Source organism: Leptonychotes weddellii, chromosome 5, assembly GCF_054177405.1.
Source record: "Leptonychotes weddellii isolate Sample4059 chromosome 5, ASM5417740v2, whole genome shotgun sequence".
NCBI lineage: Eukaryota > Metazoa > Chordata > Mammalia > Carnivora > Phocidae > Leptonychotes > Leptonychotes weddellii.
In genome coordinates this window covers 27,437,133-27,458,285 of record NC_138373.1, presented here as the reverse complement: position 1 = coordinate 27,458,285, position 21,153 = coordinate 27,437,133, and the positions used below count along the sequence as shown (strand labels likewise).

The following is a 21,153-nucleotide window of genomic DNA, read 5'->3' as shown; positions in this document are numbered from 1 at the left end:
GGCAGTTTTACCAGCTGTCCCTGTCCTCATCCCAGCCTTCTCCCTTGACTCGATTCTTCATCACTCCCAAAATACATGGGCTCATCAAGCTACTATTCCTTCCAGTATTGACTAGTATTGATTAACCTCAGAGTAATCCTACTATGCAAGGCGATGTAAAGATGAATACTCACATTCTCCAGGTGACTTGCATGCACATCAAATTTTGAGATGCGTTGAAACAAGTTCTTTCCCTCCCTCCTTCATTTATGTATTCTCTTGTAATTCGCTTCACCCATTCATTCATGGGTTGGGAACGTTTATTTACTTGACGTACGCATGCGCACTCCCGAAGGCTGGAGGAGGCCGCTGGACCGGGAAGCCCCGCCTCCTGACGCCGACCATTGCTCCGTTTCACCAGAGCGCCTCTGATTGGTAGCCACGGTCCGGGCCCCGCTGCCTATCAAAGTTGGCGGGAAAGCGGAAGCGGGGCAGCATGGCGGCCGCGGCTGCAGGGGCTGGGGACTCGGCTCCCGGCGGCGGCCCAGCGGCCGTGCGGCTACCGCGGTCGCCGCCGTTCAAGGTCCTGGCGGAGCAGCTGCGGCGCGACGCGGAGGGCGGCCCGGGTGCGTGGCGGCTGTCGCGGGCGGCGGCGGGCCGCCGGCCCCTGGAGCTGGTGACCGTGTGGATGCAGGGCACGGTGGTGGCGGCGGGCGGCGACGAGGCGCGGCTGCGGGACCCGAGCGGGGCCTTCTCAGTGCGCGGCCTGGAGCGGGTGCCGCGCGGGCGGCCCTGCCTAGTCCCAGGTAACGGCCGGACTCGGACGCGGAGCTGACCCTGGTTGTGGGCGGTCGGAGGGCGGGGCTGGCGGGTCCCTGGCCGGTCCCCCGCCACGGTACCCTTTCTTTCTGTTCCCCGCCCGCGGCCAGGCCCAAGTCCCTTTCCCACGGATGATTTTTTCCTCTCCCCCATCAAGTTTTGAAAAACGCTGTTACCAGGAAGCCTCTGTTCATCCCTAACGTTTAGACTCGAGTGTGCCTTCCTCCTGGAAGCCCTCCCTGACTTCTAGGAATAGAAAGCTCTCCAGTACCTCTCCTTCTTGGAACTGCCTTAGGCTGTAGTTCTCAAATGTTTGCCTCTTAAATCAGCGGGGTGCTCAGACTTACCCCGAGGGCTTGTTACGTCGCAGAGATCTGGCCGCCACCCTCAGAGTTTCTGTAGGTCTGGGTGAGGCTGAGAATTGGCATTCTAACCAGCTCCCTGGTGTTGCTGATGCGGATGGCCTGGCTGTGGGGCCACACTTTGAGAAACACTGGGCTAGCCCACTGGAGGACCAGGACTGTCTTTATGACCTCTGTATCTTCAGCATTATGTTGAATTCCTGGCTCTGTTCTTTTCCAGCTGAACCACTGGAGCACTTTTCTTAACCTTTCTGAATCTGTCCTGCCTGGGTCAAAAAGGTGCCTGTTGTGCAGATTCAGTTAAAAGAAAAATGGCCTCAACACAGTGCCAGGCTCACACTGAGGGTTCAAGACTTCATGACTGTCATTCCTGTGCTCCTGTTCCCCACCCCCTGCCCCATCCTTCAGCCTCCTCTCTCTGTCCTCTCCGCTGTTGCATTATTGAAGCACAGGATCAGCAAACCACAGGCTGCTGCCTCTTCAAATGGCCACGAGCCATTTTTTTTTTTTTTACATTTTCAAATGGGTCAAAAAATGAGAGGACGATTTCATGACATATGAACAGCCTAAGAAATTCAAGTACCTGGAGGCCGGAGCTACATTTGGGAAAAATCACGGCACCAGCAGGGTGGGGATGGTTGTGAAGAGGAAGCAGCTGGAGGCGGACCGACTGGAAGCGGTTGGTCTGGTCCAGGCCAGCGGATGAAGGCCTGGTGGAAAGGAGGGGGTGTGGTGGAGGAGTGGGGAGAGAGTGGGGAGACACTGCTGGGGGCAGAGAGGGTGTGGGTAGAATGAACCCTATTAACCAGGCTGTCTAATTGCCAGAGGAGCGAGCTCATGCCAGTGAGCTAGCCCATCCCCTTAGTTGTGTGTGCCTTCATGTAGATTTCCTGTTACCCTCCCCTGGCTGGGATTTCCTTGGGCTTGGTGGTCCTTCCTTGGGTCCTCAGTCATTCTTTTTCTGGGGGTTCTGTCTCTACCAGCATTTGAGAGTCTTTTGGGAGGTATTGGCAAAGTGTAGTTTGAGAACTAGCTCCTGTCACTGAGGAGCCCCATGTTACTTGATCAAGTAAAATCTGGAGGTGGGTTCAGAGGAACCTAATTACATGGTGCATCGTGCAAGGGGTAGCAATCCAGAGAGGCAGGTGTCAGCTTGCCAGGCTTCCTTCAGCCAGAGCCCGGGGGGCCTGCAAGCAAACTCAGCCCTGCTGTTAGAAGCAGTGTGATTAAAGCAGCCTCGAAGGGGCATGCAGTGGGAGCTGGCAGAGTGCCTGCCCTTCCTGCTGTGTTTGGGGTTTTTTACACAGTTGAGTTTTGTGTGGTTAAGACTGGCCAAGTTTTGCTTTCAAGGAGAGCCACTTCCCCAAGGGAATGGGAAGAGAGTCGTGGTTAATATGTCATGAGATCATCCCAATGGCAGCCCGCTCTGTTGTTGATTTGCTAGCATGTGCCCAGCTGGTGGCAGGGATTGGTGCTGGGCAGTTGGAAAAACGGGGTGGCATGGCAGGGTGCTGTGGCGTGCCCAGCTCCTCTGGGCATCAAGGGAAAGTTGGATTTGCTTTGGGGCCATCAGGGGATATCTTTGCAGAAAGAGGACTGGTCCTGTGCACAGAGATCAGCCACATACTCTGAAGCATTGGGCAAGAAACACAGATAAGAGAAAAGCTTAGGGGTTTTGCCCCTGCCTTAGAACAGTCTAATTATAACTCCTAACTCGGATGTGAGTCTCTTCCATTCCTTAGGCGTGATTGTTTTGTGCATGATGGTAGCTTGCTGCAATTTTGTTTTATGATTTTTAAACCAGAAGCCCAAGTTAAATGCTGATATCTACTCTCTGCATTTTTTTTTTGTCTCTAATTTGCTTCTCTGATAAAGTTAAGCTCTGAAGGATGGGGTATCTATTTCGTTTTTGTATCAATGTGAACATCACCAAGGGCTTCTCTTCTTGTAGGAAAGTACGTGATGGTAATGGGAGTGGTGCAGACGTGTAGCCCCGAGCCGTACCTTCAGGCTGTGAAGATGACAGACCTCTCCGATAACCCCATCCACGAAAGCATGTGGGAGCTAGAAGTGGAAGATTTACACAGGAATATTCCTTAGATGACATTGGAACCCTTGCTAATAACAACCGAAATCCTAAAAAAATAACCAAAATCATGAAACAATTTAGGTTCTTATACCATGTAGATTTCACAGATAGCATTCCATGTACATTTCTCATAAGTTTCTCCAAGAGTTTTGCTTTGGTTGACCAAGGAGTCCAGAGGTAGGATTTCTAAGCACTGGGACACTTCACTTAACTCAGCCCTCGATGCCCCTTGCTTTGATGACTGTTTGCAGATGAAAAGCAGATGTGTGCTCCGTTGTTTTTTTTTTTCCCTTCCTTTTGGTTTATGTGTGTTAATTGCTCTTTAAAGCATGCAGAAATCTCATGTTGCATTTTCCAGGTTTTATAAGTGATGGTACTTTTTCCGTTGCCGCTGGGACCCTGTTTTTATGATGTCAAGGTTGAATCTCGCTCATTGCCCCTGGTGATTAAACTGTGGTTGTGGGCCGGGAAGCAGACCACGTGAAATGGGAATGACATCATGGCCCGCCTCTTCTCCCATCAACGACTTCCATGTCTAGTTTGCAAGTCAAAACTGTTTTCCTGCTGTGCGCACCAGCAGCCTCTCAAAGACAGCTCTCTCTGCTCTTGGGGCCTCTGAGCAGTTAAGGTACATTTCCTGGAGATACCGAGGGTTAACACCTGCCATTCTTCCTCACTTGAAGTTGTTGAAACACTTAGAAAATTTCTTGTTGAAACTAAAATCAAGACTGAGAATGACTTTTAGGGATTAACTAAACGTCTGCCTCGTAACTTCTGGTGAGATGCTGCAAGGGAGCAACGTCCTGGTGTAGAGGGTTTTTTTGTTTTCTTTTTTTCCTCCCAGTGTTATTGAAATATAATTGACATACAGCACTGTATAAGGGGTGCAGCATAAGCATCTTAGAGTTCTGACATTTTCTGGGTGGAATGACTTTTTGTTGTAATTATATTCACTGCTCTCTTACCCATACCTTATTTTTCCCAAGATTGTAAATATTATATTCCTACATTCCTGTAGAGTTTTGTTGGATTATTGATCTTCTACCACTAATAAATTATTTTATATGCTGTATCTTTTTAAGATTTATTTATTTATTTATTTGAGAGAGAGAGAATGAGCAGGGGGAGGGGCAGAGGTAGAAGGAGAAGCGGGCTCCCTACTCGGGACTCGATCCCAGGACCCTGGGATCATGATCTGAGCCGAAGGCAGACGCTTAACCGACTGAGCCACCCAGGTTCCCCCTTTTTAAAAAATAGACTATTTGGGGGATACCTGACTGGCTCAGTCAGTAGAGCATGGGACTCTTAATGTCGGGATCATGAGTTCGAGCCCCACGTTGGGCGAGGAGCCTACTTTTAAAAAAATAGACTATTTTTTAGAGTAGCTTCAGGTTTATAGAAAAAAGCAGAGGGGCGCCTGGGTGGCTCAGCCGTTAAGTGTCTGCCTTCGGCTCAGATCATGATCCTGGAGTCCCAGGATCGAGTCCCGCATCGGGCTCCCTGCTCGGCAGGAAGCCTGCTTCTCCCTCTCCCTCTCCGCCTGCTTGTGTTCCCTCTCTCGCTGTCTCTCTGTCAAATAAATAAATAAAGTCTTTAAAAAAGAAAAAAGCAGAAAGTCCAGAGTTCCCATATACCCCATCCCTCAGGTTCTTCTATTGTTAATACCTTGCATTGGTGTGGTACGTTTGTTATAATTGAGGAGCCACATTGATAAAACATCACTAGCTAAAGTCCCAGTTTCATTAGGGTTCTTGCTTTGTGATCCATAGTTCTACAAGTTTCTCAAAGACATAATTCATGTATCTACCATGATAGTGTTGTACAGAATTGTATCACCATCCTGAAAATCCTCTGTGTTCCACCTGTTGACCCCTCCTTCTCCTTCAACCCCTGGCAACCGCTTATCTTTCTATTGTCTCCATAGTTTGCCTTTTCCAGAATGTCTGATAGCTGGAATCATATGGTATATAGTCTTTTTAGACTGGCCTCTTTTCACTTAGCAATATGCATCTAAGGTTCCTCTGTATGTTTTGGTAACTTGATTGCTCATTTCTTCTTATAGCTGAATAATACTCTATTCTATAGATGTACCCTAGTTATCTATTGAAAGACATTTGTTTGATTCCAATTTTTGCCAGTTATTAATAGAGCTGTTAGAAACATTCATGTGCAGGTTTTATGTGGACACAGGTTTTCATTTCTATGGGCTAAATGCCTGGGAGCACCAATGGTGGTCATACATAAGCCTGTGTTAGCTTTTGGGAGAAACTGCCAGACTGTCTCAGTCCATTCAGGCAGCTCTTATAAGACGCCATAGACTGTGGGGGTGGGGTTGGGGTTAAAGCCACCGACATTTAAAATTTTTTCAGTTCTGGAAGCTTTGGGAAGTCCAAGATGCCAGCAGATTCAGGGTGCCTCTTCCTGTTCATAGATGGCTGTCCTCACATAGTGGAAGGGGTGAGGAGCTCTCTGGGGCCTCTTTTATGGGCACTGATCCCACCCACGGGGGCTCCACCCTCATGACCTCATCACCCCCCAAAGGCCCCACCTCCAAATACCATCACATCGGGGGTTAGGTTTCAATGTAGGAATGTGGCGGAGGGGACACATGCTCAGTCTTTAGCACTGTCTTCTGGAATGGCTGCACCGCTTTGTTCTCCTATCAGCCGCATATGAGAGTCCTCGTTACCCTATGTCGTCACCAGCATCTGGTGGTGTCAGTGTTTTGGTGTTTTGCATTTGCAATTTTTTTTTCTGATGGTAGTTCTATTTTATTTTATGTTTTTAAACTTCTAAAGGCAAGGCAAATTGGAAAGCACACAGTGTTTTTATTACTGACCTGGGGTTGTGGACTGCTTGAAGCTTGGTTTCAAGCCAGGTTCTGTTCAAAGTTTGGGGATTTTTCAGGCACTGTTGCCGAGCTTTATCAGGAACTTTGCAGCAGGTGGACCTGAACATGAGCCGTTCATGCATCATTAAACTTGCTGTGTGACTGTGAGCAAGTTAACTAACGTCTCTGTGCTTTATTTTGCTCATCTCATAAAAATGCAGATTTCCCCCAGCTCCTGGCACCGATGTGAGGAATAAATGAAGATGCACAGAAATCACTTGTACATGCGCTTGGCACACGGCAGGCACCGAGTGATTGTTTCTGGGAGGAGGAGTGAGTTCTTACAGCCACCGACTGCCTTTAAAAAAAAATTTTTTTTTTAAGAATAATTTTAGATCTACAGAAAACCTGCAGAGACAGTACATAGAGTTCCCATATACTGCAACCAGTCTCCTTTATGATTAACATCTTACATTAGCATGGCATATTTGTTAGGATTAATGAACCGCCACGGAGATGTTATTATTAACTAAAGTCTGTACTTTATTCAGACTTCCTTCATTTTTTTTTTTCTAACATCCTTTTTCTGTTCCAGACTCCCGTCCAGGATACCCTGTTCTATTTAGTTGTCGTGTCTCCTTAGGGCTCCTCTTGGCCGGGACCGTGGCCCAGTTGCTTTGATTACACGGACATTTAATTCTGACATAGTCCATGGGATCTCTGTTACAGGATCCTCAGCCGAAAACATGATTTCACCATTGTTACGGGGCTCCCAATAGGAGTCTTCGATCTGGGACCTACCCAGAAGTCTGCTCTCTTGAGCCTTCCCCCCTTCCCCGAAACCCGCTTTCCTGCTAGAAAACGGACCCCAGGCTGCCGAGAACCTTCCCCTGTCTCCTGTGCCGTTTGTTCTCACCTAACTTTGGTAAATAGTGCCTGGTTGGGAAATGCTGATTGAGCTGATAGGGTGGCCTGGGCAGTGACCTCTGTCAGGAGTGTGGGAGGTGGGGACCAGAGGGTGCCCAGGGTTTTTCCGACAGTCCCCGCGCCCTGCCTGTGGCTCCCAGGGGCTCCGTGCTGGAAGTGTGTCACCTCAGCATGTTGGCCCCAGCCATTGTGGTTCCCCCGAATATTAATAGCTCTCACCGATTCATAGCATTTCCTCCTTGACATCACTAAACGAAAACGCATCTCAGTTGGGGGTTTTAGTTTTCTGGAGCCAAATCACAGTTGGTTTATCAGCAAGCCTCCCCACCCCCCTCCACTTCCCCAGCAGATGAGGGCAGGCTGTGTGTGCTCCCGCCACCCAGCTTCCCTTTTGAAATGGTCTCTTTTCTAAGAACTGAAAATAAGCACCCTAGGCCGTGACTTCACTTTTCTTGGAACTGCTTTACATTAGAAGAAGAAAACACACACACACACACACACACATACACACACACACACACACCCTTCATTTAGCTGGTTTTGGATCAGAGTTCCCTTGTCATTCCTGCTGCGTCTTTTTTTTTTTAAGATTTTATTTATTTATTCATGAGAGACAGAGAGAGAGAGGCAGAGGGAGAAGCACGCTCCCAAGGAGCAGAAAGCCCGATGCGGGACTCGATCCCAGGACCCTGGGATCATGACCTGAGCCGAAGGCAGACGCTTAACCATCTGAGCCACCCAGGTGCCCCTGCTGCGTCTTCTTGTAAAGCTGAAGTTTTACCGAAAAATTCTGATGCATCAGGTGAAGCAGGAAAGGGAAGCAGTGACCCCGTGAAATGGTCAAGGGTTCTTTGTCCTGGCCCATTCCGGTATGATTTAATGCCGGAGGAGGGAACAAGCTCGGATGGACACATTGTGGGGTGACATTCAGGTCCCCAGGGTCTCAGGCATGACTGTGTGGTCCTGAGAGTTGTCAGGCCACCAAATGGGCTAGGGCTGGTGTTGCTAAAGCCCAGGCCACAGTCCAGACTCACCACGGAACAGCTGCCTGTTTGCAAGGATAAGGAGAAAAAAAACAGTTTCAGCCACAATGACCTACATTGTAGCAGGCATTTGGAGAGTGCAAGAGGATGTCTCCAGGGAGCCCCTGCCTGCTTAGGATAAGGGAGAGAGTGCCTGAGCACACTGGGGCTCCAGTCCTGGTCTTGCCCTTTCCCCGCTAACTTTGGACTTGGACGTCAGTCCCTGGGAGCCGTGGAGCTAGTTCTTCCCTCACAGGATCCTACCTTAGTAGGTTCGTGGGAACCTGAGTAGATGCCCCTTCTCAGTGGGGATCTCTGTAGATAGGCACATACATTGTTCTGAAATCATCTGTTAGTATCTCTGTACCCATCGGAGGAGGCTTTCCCGTGATCTGATCAGGTCTTACTTATCTATCTCTGCTCCAAGCAGGGCCTTGCAAAACCTACGTGGGCTGTCAGCAAAGGTTGGGTGAATGGCTGCATTTTAGGTCGGAAGACAGAGGGAATCCACAGGGAACAATGCTCTTGAGTTTACACTTGGCACACAACAGTTTTCAAACAAGAGGAGCTCTTACAGGCCATGCCTAATGAAAAGCACCCTTTGAATTGAGCACCCTGGGTAATGTATAACCGGCCTGAGGGTGCTTGCTAGAATGTTGGAGAGAGCAGAGCGTTCTGAAGTACAAACAGGGACAACTTGATTTAAAAAAGGCTGGAGGAGTGCTTACTGTGTGGTGACTAACATAATATTTAAAAAAAAGGCTGGAGGAAAAGAAAAGAGACAGCGGAGCACCACCCCCCCCAAAGGGCAAATTAATGCACTTTGGGCAGAATCTGAAATTACAGTCCTACGGGAATCAGTAAACATCTCTTGATTTAAAAAAAAAAATGCAAATTCAACCAGGAATTACATGCCAGGGACTGTGCTAGATTTCCCCTATGTTACTTCATTTTATTGTGTCAATGTCTCTGGGACCTTCATTTCCCAACCCCCCGGCCCCCCCCCCCTTCCCGGTAAAGGGATGCAGTTCTTTGCCCAAGAGCATCTAGCCAGCAGCCTGTGGCAGAGAGAGGTGTCAGGCCAGCTGATGTCCCACGTTGTCGGGGAGGTGGCCATGGCCTTCATTCTGAGCTGGCTCTTCTCTGATTAAGTCCTCGGACCCACTCGGGAAGCTCCTGGTCTTTCCACTTAGGTGCTAGCTCCCCCTGTCGGCGGGCCGCAGACACTGCTGCCCTGCGCCGTCAGAAACGGGATGACCGCCAGGGACAGGAATGGAAAGACGCAGGACGCAGAGGAACAAACTGAAGCTTCACAGCTGTCCACCCTGGGAGTTTTGCCCATCGTGGCCAAGCCATCTTGGGGGTGGGGGAGGGGGACAGTGTTGGATGGGTTCCAGTGGTCCTGCTTTTGAACCCCTGCCCTACTGCCTGTTAACTGGGTGCCCTTGGGTGAGTGGGCTTCACTTCTCTGAACCTTATTTCTGTCATCGGTACAGAAGGGGTGACTTGGGGTCAGAGAGGTGAAGTCGCTTGCTTACGTGGCTGTCTTAGCAGGTGCTCAAAAGATGGTCACCTCATTGGTCTTTCTATCACAAAGCACTTACTAAGCACCTGCTGGGTTCCAGGCTCTGGGGACACACACAGTGAACAAAAGACACGTGGTGGTTCCCTGTGGAGCATGGTGTCTACACACGCTTCAAATCTCTGACCTCCCACTCTGCCTCCTGTCTCTGGTTTACAGCTCCAGAAACTTCTGTGATCAAATCGGGCTCACCAGGATAACCTCCCCCATCTCAAGGCCATTAATCTAATCACATCTGCGAAGTCTGCAAAGGTAACATTCGCAGGGATTAGGATACGGACATCTTTGGGGGAGGCATTCTACCTACCCAGTCTGCCCTCTGTCCCCCAAAAGTATTCTACCTACCCAGTCTGCCCTCTGTCCCCAAAAAGTATTTTACCTACCCAGTCTGCCCTCTGTCCCCAAAAAGTACATGTCTGTCCCAAAGGCAAAGGTGCATTCGCTTGGTCCAGAGGCCCTGCATCTTCCCTAAATCTCATCATTGAAATCACCTGAGCGTGCTGTGGGCAGGCCTTGGGTGTAACCCATCCTGAGCACCACTCCTCTCCATTGGTGACCTGTGGAGCCCAAGAAACCGAGCTCATCCCCCAAAATGCAGTGGGTGACAACCCAGAGGGGATGCTGTCTGGTTCTGTCCCTGATCCAAGGGACCAGAGATCCAGGCAAGAAGGATTAAGAAGAAGAAGCAATGAGGCCCCAGAACGTGGAAATACCTAACCATTGGACTTCCCTTCCCCCTGGGCAAATAGGGAAAGGAAGAGAGCTTCTCAGAAGGGTCTGTTGGCACCTAACTCTCTGGGCACGGAGGGAAAGCAGACCTATCAGTTTCCATCGAATAGGCAGGGCCTGTTTTGGAAAGTCAGCTGGGGCTCCGCCCCGCCCTGGGGTCTTCCAGGGCACAGCCGTGTTGCCTTTGGGAGCGGAGACTTCGCCAGAGTACCTCCGAACCCCTGCGGACGCCCGGAAGCCTCAGGACTAGGGCACGTGGCTGATTCTCAGCCCCACCTGGGCTGCTTTCAACCTCCTCTCTTCCCACATCTTTAATTAGAATTCGTGTGGGCAGGGCTCAGGAAGATGTAAGCATTTAGAAAGCTCCCCGGGTGAGTCTTATAACCAACCAGGTGTAGCAGCCACAGATCTATGGCCTTCTGGCCAGGAGCACCTGGGGGGGAGTCCGAGCTGCCCGAGGGCTGGTTGACCGCTGAGCCTTTTGCCTTCTCAGATGGGGCGCCTGGAGTCCGAAGGAAGGGCAAATGAAGAACTCAGGAACTCTTGGGACCAGGACCAAGCCACTCATCCCTCCAGCTTCCCTGAGGAGGAGGAACAGAGGATGGGAAAAGCCCCCACGGAGGAACCGGGCTAGACCACCTACCCGCTGCTCCTGGGCGTCCTGGATCATCCTCGGTGCTGGGCTGCAGCTAGGGTGTCGTAAGGTAGTGATATCAAGGCTTTTTTTTTTAAGATTTGATTTAAGAGAAAGAGAGCAAGAGGGAGGGGGAGGGGCAGAGGGAGAGGGACATGCAGACTCCCCGCTGAGCAGGGAGCCCGATGTGGGGCTCGATCCCAGGACCCTGGCATCATGACCTGAGCCGAAGGCAGACACTTCACTGACTGAGCCACCCAGGTGCCCCTCAGGTCTCCTTTTTAAAAAGTGAGTCCATTTGAAGGAAAAATACTCAGTGAACAGTAGTACTGGTGGTCTGTGAATGACCTGTTTGGGTAGCCCCTTTGCTTTTCCTTGACCTAGAATAGAGCCATGCAGTCCAATATAGCAGCCCCTAGCCTCATCGAGCTATCGAGCACTTGATGTGCATCTAGGCCTCTGGTAGGGTTGCCAAATTTAGCAAACAAATAAAGGATTCCTCCCATTCCTTAAGTGTGGGTCATGCGTGGTGACTTCCTTCCAAAGAGGACCCCGTGGAAAGGTGTAGGGGGGAGGGTAGCTTTCCAGTGGAGAAACCTGGACCCCCACACCTCAGCCAGGCGACCAAGGTGAACCTCAGCCATGATAAGTCCCGTTGAAAGTGTGGTTTGCCCTTGGTAGGGTGTGGTGAGAATGACCCCTTACCCTCTGTGACCTTGTCCCCCTCCCCCCCAAGCTTTACCCTCCACCATGAGAAAAACCTGAAACAAATCCTAGTTGACGGACATGCGATAAAATCCCTGCTGAGTGCTCCTCAAAACTGTCAAGGTCATCAAAAACGGGGAACGCTTGAGAAATTGTCAAAGCCTGGGGGAGCTGGGACCATAGCCAAAGGTGGCTTTTTAGATCAGGTGGAGCCTAAGGAGACCGGACAGCTCAGTGTAATGTGGGATTCTGCCCGGAGAAAGGGCACAGGACAAGAGGAAGTCTGAAAAGAGTATGCACTTTAATTAATAACATCAGTCTGTTTCCAACAAATGTGCCATACTAAAGATGTTACCAATAGGCAGATCTGGGTGTGAGGTAGTTGGGAACTCTCTACTTTTGTCACAATTCTGTAGATCTAAAACTGGTGTTTGCGCACCCCGGTGACCTTTATTAATTAAAAAAAAACCCACAGGCTGCCCAGTTAAATTTGAATTTCAGACAAACTAATATTCTTTATGTCCCATGCAATATTTGGGATTTAGTTATGCTAAAAAATTGTTTTCTGACATTCAAATTGAACTGGGTGTCCTGCATTTTGTCTGGCAATCTTACCTAACTGAATTCTTAATTCTTTTTTTTTTTTTTTAAGACTTTATTTGTTTGAGAGAGAGAGAGGGAGAGCGAGCAAGCATAAGCAGGCAGAGGGGCAGATGGAGAGGGAGAAACAGACTCACTGCTGAGCAGGGAGCCGGATGCAGGGCTCAATCCCAGGACCCTGGGATCATGACCTGAGCCGAAGGCAGGCGCTTCACCAACTAAGCCACCCAGGTGCCACTGAATTCTTAATTTTAATGAATTTGAATGTTAACCGCCTTTTGTGGCCCATGGCTGTGGGTGGTACTGGGCAGCACGGGTCTGGATCCCGTGGCTCGCCCTGAGGTCGGCAGTGAGAAGACAAGTGAGGCCCTGGAAACATCTGATTCCAAAGCTGGTCCTCTTAGTATGCTTACTGGTTCCTGTAGAGAAGGACCAGTGCTCCGGAGGATGTGCTGGGAGCCCAATGGGGCAGCGTCAGGCCTCCAGAGGCCCCAGAGGGGGCACAGGAGAATTCCCAAGTCTCTGCTCGGTGTGACAGCTGGGACATGTGCTTTGAGACCATTGGTGAGGGACCATCATACCACATAACAGATTGCCACCAGCTCAGTAGGTCATCTGACACGGCACGGTTGGGTTTTCTGCTCAAAGCCTCGCTAGGCAGAAATCAAGGTGTTAGGCTGGCTGGGCTATTTGCAGGAGGCTCTGGGGAGGATCTGCTTTCAAGCTCATTCAGGCTGTTGGCAGAATCCAGTTCCTTGTGGTTGCAGGACTGCGGCCCCCATTCCCTCACTGGCTGCAAGCTGGGGGCTGCTCTTCACTCCTAGAGACCACCCCCATTTCTTGCCACGTATCCCCCTTCATCTTCAAGCCAGAAACTGTCAAACTCTTGAGCTCCCAATCCCCGATTTCCCCCTCTGCCCTCTGGGCTCCAATTGAAAGCATACATATGATAAGGTCAGGCCCGTCTGTCTCAAGGTCAGCTGGTTTGGGACACTAATGACCTCCCCATAGTGCCTTCACAGCAACACCTCGATAAGGGTTGGATTGAATAACTGGGAACCATGTGTCTGCACAAGGGGTGGGGATCCTAGAATTCTGGCCATCGCAAGGACCACCTGCTAGATACAACCACGTAAGGGATAAAGTGGGTTCTAAGCTGGACAACATGGCTTCAAATCCCAGCTCCCCCACAACTCAATGTGTGTGGCACCTGGGACGCATGGCCTCCATGAGCCTGTTTCCTCGTCGGCAAAATGGGAAGAAGCATGACCTTGTTAAACTCCTCTGACCCATTCGTCTTCCCTCCCCTGATGCTAGAGCTGCCCTGCCCGTTGCAAGTCTGCCTTGTCTTCGTAGCGTGAGAATGGCGTTTTCCCTGCTTTCCCCACATTCTTTGCTTTTCTGGCTTGTGACAAGGCTCTTTCAGAATGAGCTCACTGGCTCAGGCTCTTGATCTCCCCAGTTTGGCAGGCTGGGCCAGACTTGGCATGGGAGAGAAATGTCAGTGGGAAAAAATCTGCTTAAGAAAAAAATATGCATGTAGTAAAATGCATATCCAATTCCAACATAAACATAATTGCACACATTGGCGTGTGTTAATGAGCCCGAGGTAGGAAATGTTTGGTAGGTCTAAGCGAATTTCCATCTGTTCCCTCGCTGCTTGGCTCATGGAAGATGAGACTTTGGGCTTTAGCCTTCTGGTGGAGGCATTTCTCTCTGAGCATCCTGTTTATTCCATGGTCATGGGCCTTTAGAACCAAATTTGCTTGAAAGCCCTGTGAACTTATTAATGGAGAAAGACCGAGCAAGGACTCTTGGGTAATATGAAAGCCAGTGGCCAGTTTTGTGCAAATTCCAACATGGGTGGTTTATAACTAATTGGAAAAACATGCCTCTTCTCAGTTGACTTAATCCTTTCTGCAGTGCCCAGGACTTAAGTGTTCCCAGAAGGCTTAAGGGGGTGTAATTGGCTCTCAGGGTGGTCACCACAGTTACAAAAGGGGCAAAGAGCTCATGCCTATGTCTGAGGGTCTTCCAGGTACTGCCCGCTTGGTCTCGGGAGCAAGGACCCTGCCCGTCACCAGCCTTCTTGGCTAGGGCACAGGGCTAGGTGTCAGGGATAGAGAGGAGGGACTCGTCCTGGCTTTAAATTTAGCCTTCAAAACGAAAGGCTCTGGAGGCCGAGTTTGGGGACCGGGCAGGAAAAGGAAACAGGTGACATTTAAGTCCTCTTGGAGCCAAGGAACCCCTCACCCTTTGATTAAGAAGCACGGTGTTGGGTCCTTCCATCCTTCTATAAGGCTATCTTCAGAGATGCAGAAGCTGACAGTCCTACTTTCCCTTCCTAGTTGGGGTTCTCTGTTCCCAGGGACAGATGAGCTGGCTGGGCCCTGGCCTCACCAGTCTCCTTCAAGAGAAACCTCTGTCAGCAGAATGAAACTTGGCCATGGCCAACACCGCTGGCTCCTCTGGTCCAGGAGGTGCAGAGACAAACGTGACCTCAGGCCCCCAGGCCAGAGGGACCCAGGGCGTCCATGACCCAGCTTTGCTGGCTGGTCTCCATCCGTGGGCCTCTCAGAGCTGTTGGGTGGTTTCAGGATGAAATGCAGCCTGTGGAACACCCTCTCCCCGTGACCACAGCGTCTGTCCGAGGGGGGTGCCGACCAAAGGTGATACTGTTATTAGAGTTACAAGGGTTTGTGGTTTCCTCTCTCTGTCCCCACTTCCTTCCTGAAACCCCAAAAGAGGCTTCTCAGGAAGGGAAGGGCCTTTCAGATCCGGGAACACAGCTGGGAATGGCTGGTCCCAGTTAGGCTGGCTGGCTAGAGCCCGGGGTGACTGGCCTGAGCTGTGGGTTTGATCCACCAGGGCCACTGAGACACAGCTGGTCTGCTGCTGAGCTGGGCCAGCTATGGTGCAAACACCACCTTTGTTCAACCCTGGGAGCTGTTCCAACGTTGGGAAAAAAAGGGTTGTGGAGACTTGTCTTGCTCAGGACGGGCCACTTCCAGGGACCCCATAAGGCCAGACTGGGTCCTGTGCCTCCCAGGAGTTTTTAACACAGAATGCATATGTATAAGGGGTCCCAGCCCTTTAGCGCTGGCCCCTCTTGTTCCTAATAATTTCACAGTTCTGTGAAACGGACCCACTCTTGTGCAAGTGGGCTGCTAATCCTTAAAACAGTCAAGCTGTTTAAAGCTCCTTTAGGAAGTAGCTGCAGGATGGTTACCCTAGAGCCAGAGATAGGGTGCCCTGTTTGGAGGGGCTCTGTCGCTGGCCAGCCCCTTGCTTTATGGAAACTCTGACCTGTTTCAAGCACCCGAGAATCTAGGGATTAGTGGCTCTGAAGCAGAACAAGGTACAAAACTTGTGGGGCCCAGCGTAAAATGGAAACACAGGGCCCCTGGACCAAACACTATTAAGATTCAAGATGGTGATAATAGGGCATTCGGGCAAGCGTGGGGATACTTCTTAGTGCAGTGTACTGACTCTGCAGTGTGTTTAACCCATGAAGCCAGCCCTGGTCTGGAGAGCGAGTGCAGGGTGGGCATCTGGTCTGGGCGCACAGATGGATTTGTTCACCCCACCATCTTTTCTGGGCTGTCAGCCCGCTGAGACTAGTGAAATGAGCAGGGCTTGCCCTAGTCTAGGCTGAGAGGCTGGCTGGGTGTGACATGTGGTGGTGAAAAGGTGGGGACAACTGGAGGGGGCAGGGCTCCGGGCCAGGCAATGTCTTTTCTCTAGAACAGGAGGTCCCTGCGCATGGACGCCTGACCTCATCATCTGTCACAGGGCACAAAGCAAAATACAGAAGACCAGACAACGATGCATTAAAATTGCCACTCCCCAGGTCATCATGTTCCAAAACCACCTGTGCTTATGGGTGATACATCTTTTGTTACTTCTATCAGAGAAAACTGACCAAATTGATGAACTTCAAAAGCAAATCCATCCCTGCCAGGAGACCTTACTCCATGTGAACATAGAGGGGTAACCCAAAATGTGATATTTGCTTCTTGTTTTCTTTGCTTTGGCTCACAGCCCTGTGCGTTCCTGCAAATGTTTTGCCTGTGGCCAACCCTGGCTTCCACTGTTTCTAATGAATTCAGTGGTCATTCTTATTGTTGTTCCCAGGAATGGAATGTCTCTTTCATCCTTAAGCTGCTTTTAAGATTTTTCTCCATTTATTTGGTTTCCATTAGTTTATGATGTGCCTAGGTGTGGTTGTCTTTGTCTTAATCTTTTTTGGGGTTTGTGGAGCTTCTTGGATCTGTGGGTTGGTATCTTTCATCAATTTTGATTAATTACTGGCTATTATCCCTTAAGATATTCTTCTGGCCTATTCTCTCTCTCTCTCCCTGTGGGACTCCACTTACACATATATCAGACAACTTGATGTTGTCCTGCAAATCTCAGACATGTGTTCTTTGTTTCTTACTCTTTTCCCCTCTCTTGCCATTTCATTTTTAATTCTTGTTTCTTTCTGTGCTTCAGTCTGGATAACTACCATTGACCTATCTTCAAATTCACCGATTGCTCTCTTGGGCTGTGTCCAGTCTGTGGTTAAAATCCTCTGATAGGGGCGCCTGGGTGGCTCAGTCGATAAACGTCTGCCTTCGGCTCAGGTCATGATCCTGGGGTCCTGGGATCGAGCCCCGCATCGGGCTCCCTGCTCAGTGGGGAGTCTGCTTCTCCCTCTCCACTCCCCCTGCTTATGTTCCCTCTCTCACTCTCTCTCTGTCAAATAAATAAATAAAATTTTTAAAAAATCCTCTGATAGATTTTTCATTTCAGATATTTGTATTTTTTCAATTCTAAAACTTCTATTTGGTTCTTTCCTAGAGTTTCCATTTTTCTCTTAAATTTCCATCTTTTCATCCATTGTCCCGTTTTACCTCCAAATTCTTTAACATATTTTTCAGGTCTTTGCCTATTCCAGCATCTGGGTCATGTGTGGATCTGCTTTTATTAATTGTGTTTTCCTGTTTCACACAGCTAGTAAATTTGGATTGTATGTTGAACATTGTGGGTGACATGTTGTAAAGATTCTGGATTATATTATCTTCCTCTAAAGAATGTTGCTTTTTTTTTTTTTTTAAGATTTTATTTATTTGTGAGAAAGAGAGCATGAGTGGGGAGGAGAGGGAGAAGCAGGCTCCCTGCTGAGCAGGGAGCTGGACGCGGGGCTCAATCCCAGGACCCTGGGATCATGACCTGAGCTGAAGGCAGACGCTTAAGCAACTGAGCCACCCAGGCACCCCAAGAATGTTGAGTCTTGTTCTTGCAGACAGTTAAATTGACTGACTAATCACCTTGAACATATCAAGGCTTGGTTTCAGCTTTGTTAGAATGGGTCTATTTGAAATCCCACCTCCTCCTCTCCCAAGTTCTAGCATATGACCCCTACTCCTAGGGTATGCTCCAAACTCTTAAGGCCTGGCTTTTTTGGGGGTGTCAACTGAAAGCCTCGGATGATTAATCAGAATCTTTCCCCCTAGGGTTGGAATTGTATGACCTCTAATATTTCTGTTCAGTTTACTTACCGTCCCCCCAACACACACACATCCAAGCTGTTTTCCACTAGACCTCAGAGTCTCGTTCTGCACATACACAGCTTAGGATCTGGCCAAGGATCTGAGGTGAACCTCTATGCAGAATTCTGGGGCTCCCTCTGTGTGGCTCCTTCCTCTCCTGTGCTTGCCCTGCAAGTCTTAGGTGCTCTAGCATCTTTGAACTCTGATCTCTGTTACTTCCAGTTAACAAGACCACTGATCTCTGTTTGGGCTCTACATCCCTGCTTAGTGTCAATTCTTTTTCTCCTTTCTAAAGAAAGCCATGGTGAACATGGACTTCATCTCAAGTACTTTTCTTCTCTCAAGATCTGCAGCTCTGTGCTGCACTCTCCAATTCCTACAAATGATTATTTTGTGTATTCTGCTTAGTTTCAGAGTTGTTTAGGATGGGAGTGGTAATAATTCACTGAGGCTGGCTTGCAGACTTTTAAAACTTTTTATTAGATCATAAAACATATATATTCTGGATTTCTGGGGTTTGAGTCCTGCTTAGAAAGGACTTTCCTACCAAGAGATGGTTAAAAGTTTCTTTGGGTTTTCTTCTAGTACTTTAACAGTTTGATTTTTTTTTATGTTTAAATCTCTGACTCATCCGTAATTCATTTGGATGAAAGAAAAAGGTAGAGGGGCGCCTGGGTGGCTCAGTCGTTAAGCATCTGCCTTCGGCTCAGGTCATGGTCCCAGGGTCCTGAGATCGAGCCCCGCATCGGGCTCCCTGCTCGGCGGGAAGCCTGCTTCTCCTTCTCCCACTTCCCCTGCTTGTGTTCCCTCTCTCGCTGTGTCTCTGTCAAATAAATAAATAAAATCTTAAAAAAAAAAAAAAAAGGAAAGAAAGAAAAAGGTAGAGGGGTCTAACAGTGTTTTTCCCAGATGCTACCAAGTCATTCTAATACCAGTAACTAGAGAGCACTTCCCTCCACTGATTTGAAATGAATTCTTTCCTTATATGTTAAATTCCTGAATGTATTATGTGTATTTTTCACTTCTGTTCCATTGATACATTTTATATACGTTTTCATACATATATTTGTTGGTATGAAATTGTTTTAATTACTATAGGATCATAATCTGTTTTAGTACCTAATAGTGTTAGTTGTTCTTTTATTCTTTCAGAAATTTTCTGGTTATTGTTGTTGTTTTTAAAAATTTCATGAACTTTAGAATCAGCTCATGTAGTTGAAAAATTATGTGTGGGGACATAGATCCCAGTGGGGTATTGTCGTTGAGATCATATTTACATGTTACATTTAAGAAGTTGCTTTTTTAGTGGCTTTATTTTTATACCTTCAAAATCACCCATTTTAAGTGTACACTTCAGTGATGTTTAGCGAATTTATAGAATTGTGCAGCTATCCCTGTGGTCCAGTTTTAGAACACTCCACCCCAAGAAGAGCACATGTGCCATTTGCTGTCCCTCCCTATTCCCCCCGCCAGCCCCAGGCAGCCACTCTCCCACTTTCTGCCTTTACTAGTTTTCCTTTTCGGGACATTTCATGTAAATGCAGTCCCACAACCTGTGGTCTGCAGCATCTGGCTTCTTTCACCCAGCCTACTGTGTTCGAGATTCGTCTCTCTTCTAGTGGGTACCAGTAATTCCTTTTCACCTCTGAGCAGCCTTCCATAGCCCAGACACACCACACCTTGTCTGTTCATTCATTGCAGTTGGTGGGTGCTCGTGCACATCTTCATTTCTCTCGAGCGCACATCTTCATTTCTCTCGAGTAGCAACCTAGGAGAATTGCTGAGCCATATGGCAAAAGGGTGTGTAACTTTTTAAGAAATTGCCAACCTGTCTTCCTTCCAGAGTGGGCACGTCATCTCACACCCCCACCACGTGTGAGGGCTCCAGTTGCACATCCTCTCCGACACTCAATGTTGACAGTTACACCTTTCTCACGTTGAGTTTTTTCTAGATAAGAACATATGCAGTACAGCTTTCTTTACATTTGAAGCCTTTTTTCTCCTCCAGGGGCTTTAAACAGATTGCTCCATCTGGATTGTATACATTCCAGTGCATTTGTTTCTGGCAGTTTTCTTTTTATGGAGTGGGGGTTGCTGTTGTAAATGGGACATTTTCTTTTGTTAACTTGTCCAACTGCTTACTGTTTGTACATAGGAAGGCTAGGTATTTGGGTACGTTGCTTCGATACCCTATCCCTTAGTGAAATCTCTTTCTGTCTGCCACATTTTTCCATTTCTTCTTTTGGACTCTCCAAAGTAAACACAGTTATTTCTCTCCTTTCTTTCTCCACAAATTTCTTTTTTTTCCCCCTCTTAACTAAATTCATCAGTTAGAATCATCCAAACAAAATAGTAGTGATAGGGGGCATTCTTTAGTTCCAGAGTCTCATGGAAACTTCTCTTGCTTCCAACCATTACAGATGATGCTGATTTTTGGCTTGATGGATGTGTGAGTCTATGTGTGTAATTTTATCATGTTAAGAAAGCATCCTTCTAATTTGATAAGAGATTTTGTTATAAATGGTAAATTTTGTCAAATGCCTTTCAGCATCTATGATGAGCATGATTTATCTCCTTTAATACATTAATATAAAGTAAATTAAAAGGTGTCCTTATCATACTGTACAAGTCTCACTCAGTTCTGGTGATTTCTCCCTTTAATGATCATGGTGGATTTTATTTGCTAATACTTTATTTGGGATTTTTGCTTTGATTTTTATGTAAGTGAAGTTCATCTGTGGTTTTCCTTTATTGTGCTATAATTGTTGGCTTTCCATATAATGTCCCTGATAAAAAACTTGGAAGTGTTTCTTCCTCCTCTAGTCCCTGGGTCAATTTATTTTTTATTTTTTTATTTAAAGATTTTATTTATTTATTTGCCAGAGAGAGAGAGGGAGAGCACAAGCAGGGGGAGTGGCAGGCAGAGGGAGAAGCAGGCTCCCTGCTGAGCAAGGAGGACCCCAGGATCATTACCCTAGCTGAAGGCAGACACTCAATGACTGAGCCACCCAGGTGCCTGCCCTGGGTCAATTTAAATGGCATTGAGATTAGCATTCCTAAAGGTTGACTTTAGGTTGGTTCCTTCACCTGGGAAAGGATCCATGCCTGAGGTTTCTCCCTTCCCCTCCCACCACGGGGCTTCAGGAATGGTGGTATCTCTGCAACAACCTTCCCAAGTTTCTTCTGGTATAGCTCTTTTCCCTTTTTGGTATGTTGGGGAGGAAAAGATTTCCTCTACCTTTCACAGATTCTTCTGGCTGGTCTAAGAATTAAATTGACATGAGACAGATTAACAGGAGGAAACCAAATTTAATTTTATATGTATGGGAATCCACAGGAAT

General features: G+C 48.2%; 1 protein-coding gene and 1 long non-coding RNA gene across 2 annotated transcripts; both read left to right on the top strand.

Annotated features, from left to right (window-relative positions):
- Nucleotides 1–443: 443 nt before the first annotated feature.
- Nucleotides 444–4,319, top strand: RMI2 (RecQ mediated genome instability 2). Its single transcript, XM_081820021.1, has 2 exons — nucleotides 444–785; nucleotides 3,112–4,319. Exons 1-2 carry the CDS (start codon nucleotides 476–478, stop codon nucleotides 3,258–3,260), a joined length of 459 nt encoding a protein of 152 aa, XP_081676147.1. The 5' UTR covers nucleotides 444–475; the 3' UTR covers nucleotides 3,261–4,319.
- A 4,521-nt stretch (nucleotides 4,320–8,840) lies between these two features.
- On the top strand, nucleotides 8,841–11,085 carry LOC145721588 (uncharacterized). The gene is made up of 2 exons (XR_014145354.1): nucleotides 8,841–9,862; nucleotides 10,833–11,085. It is a non-coding gene; the product is annotated as an uncharacterized LOC145721588 (long non-coding RNA).
- Nucleotides 11,086–21,153: the final 10,068 nt, after the last annotated feature.

Coding starts and splice junctions, on each gene's coding strand:
- RMI2 (XM_081820021.1), top strand. CDS start 476: ATGGCGGCCGCGGCTGCAGGGGCTGGGGACTCGGCTCCCGGCGGCGGC. Junction 786..3,111: donor GCGGCCCTGCCTAGTCCCAG/GTAACGGCCGGA, acceptor CTCTTCTTGTAG/GAAAGTACGTGATGGTAATG.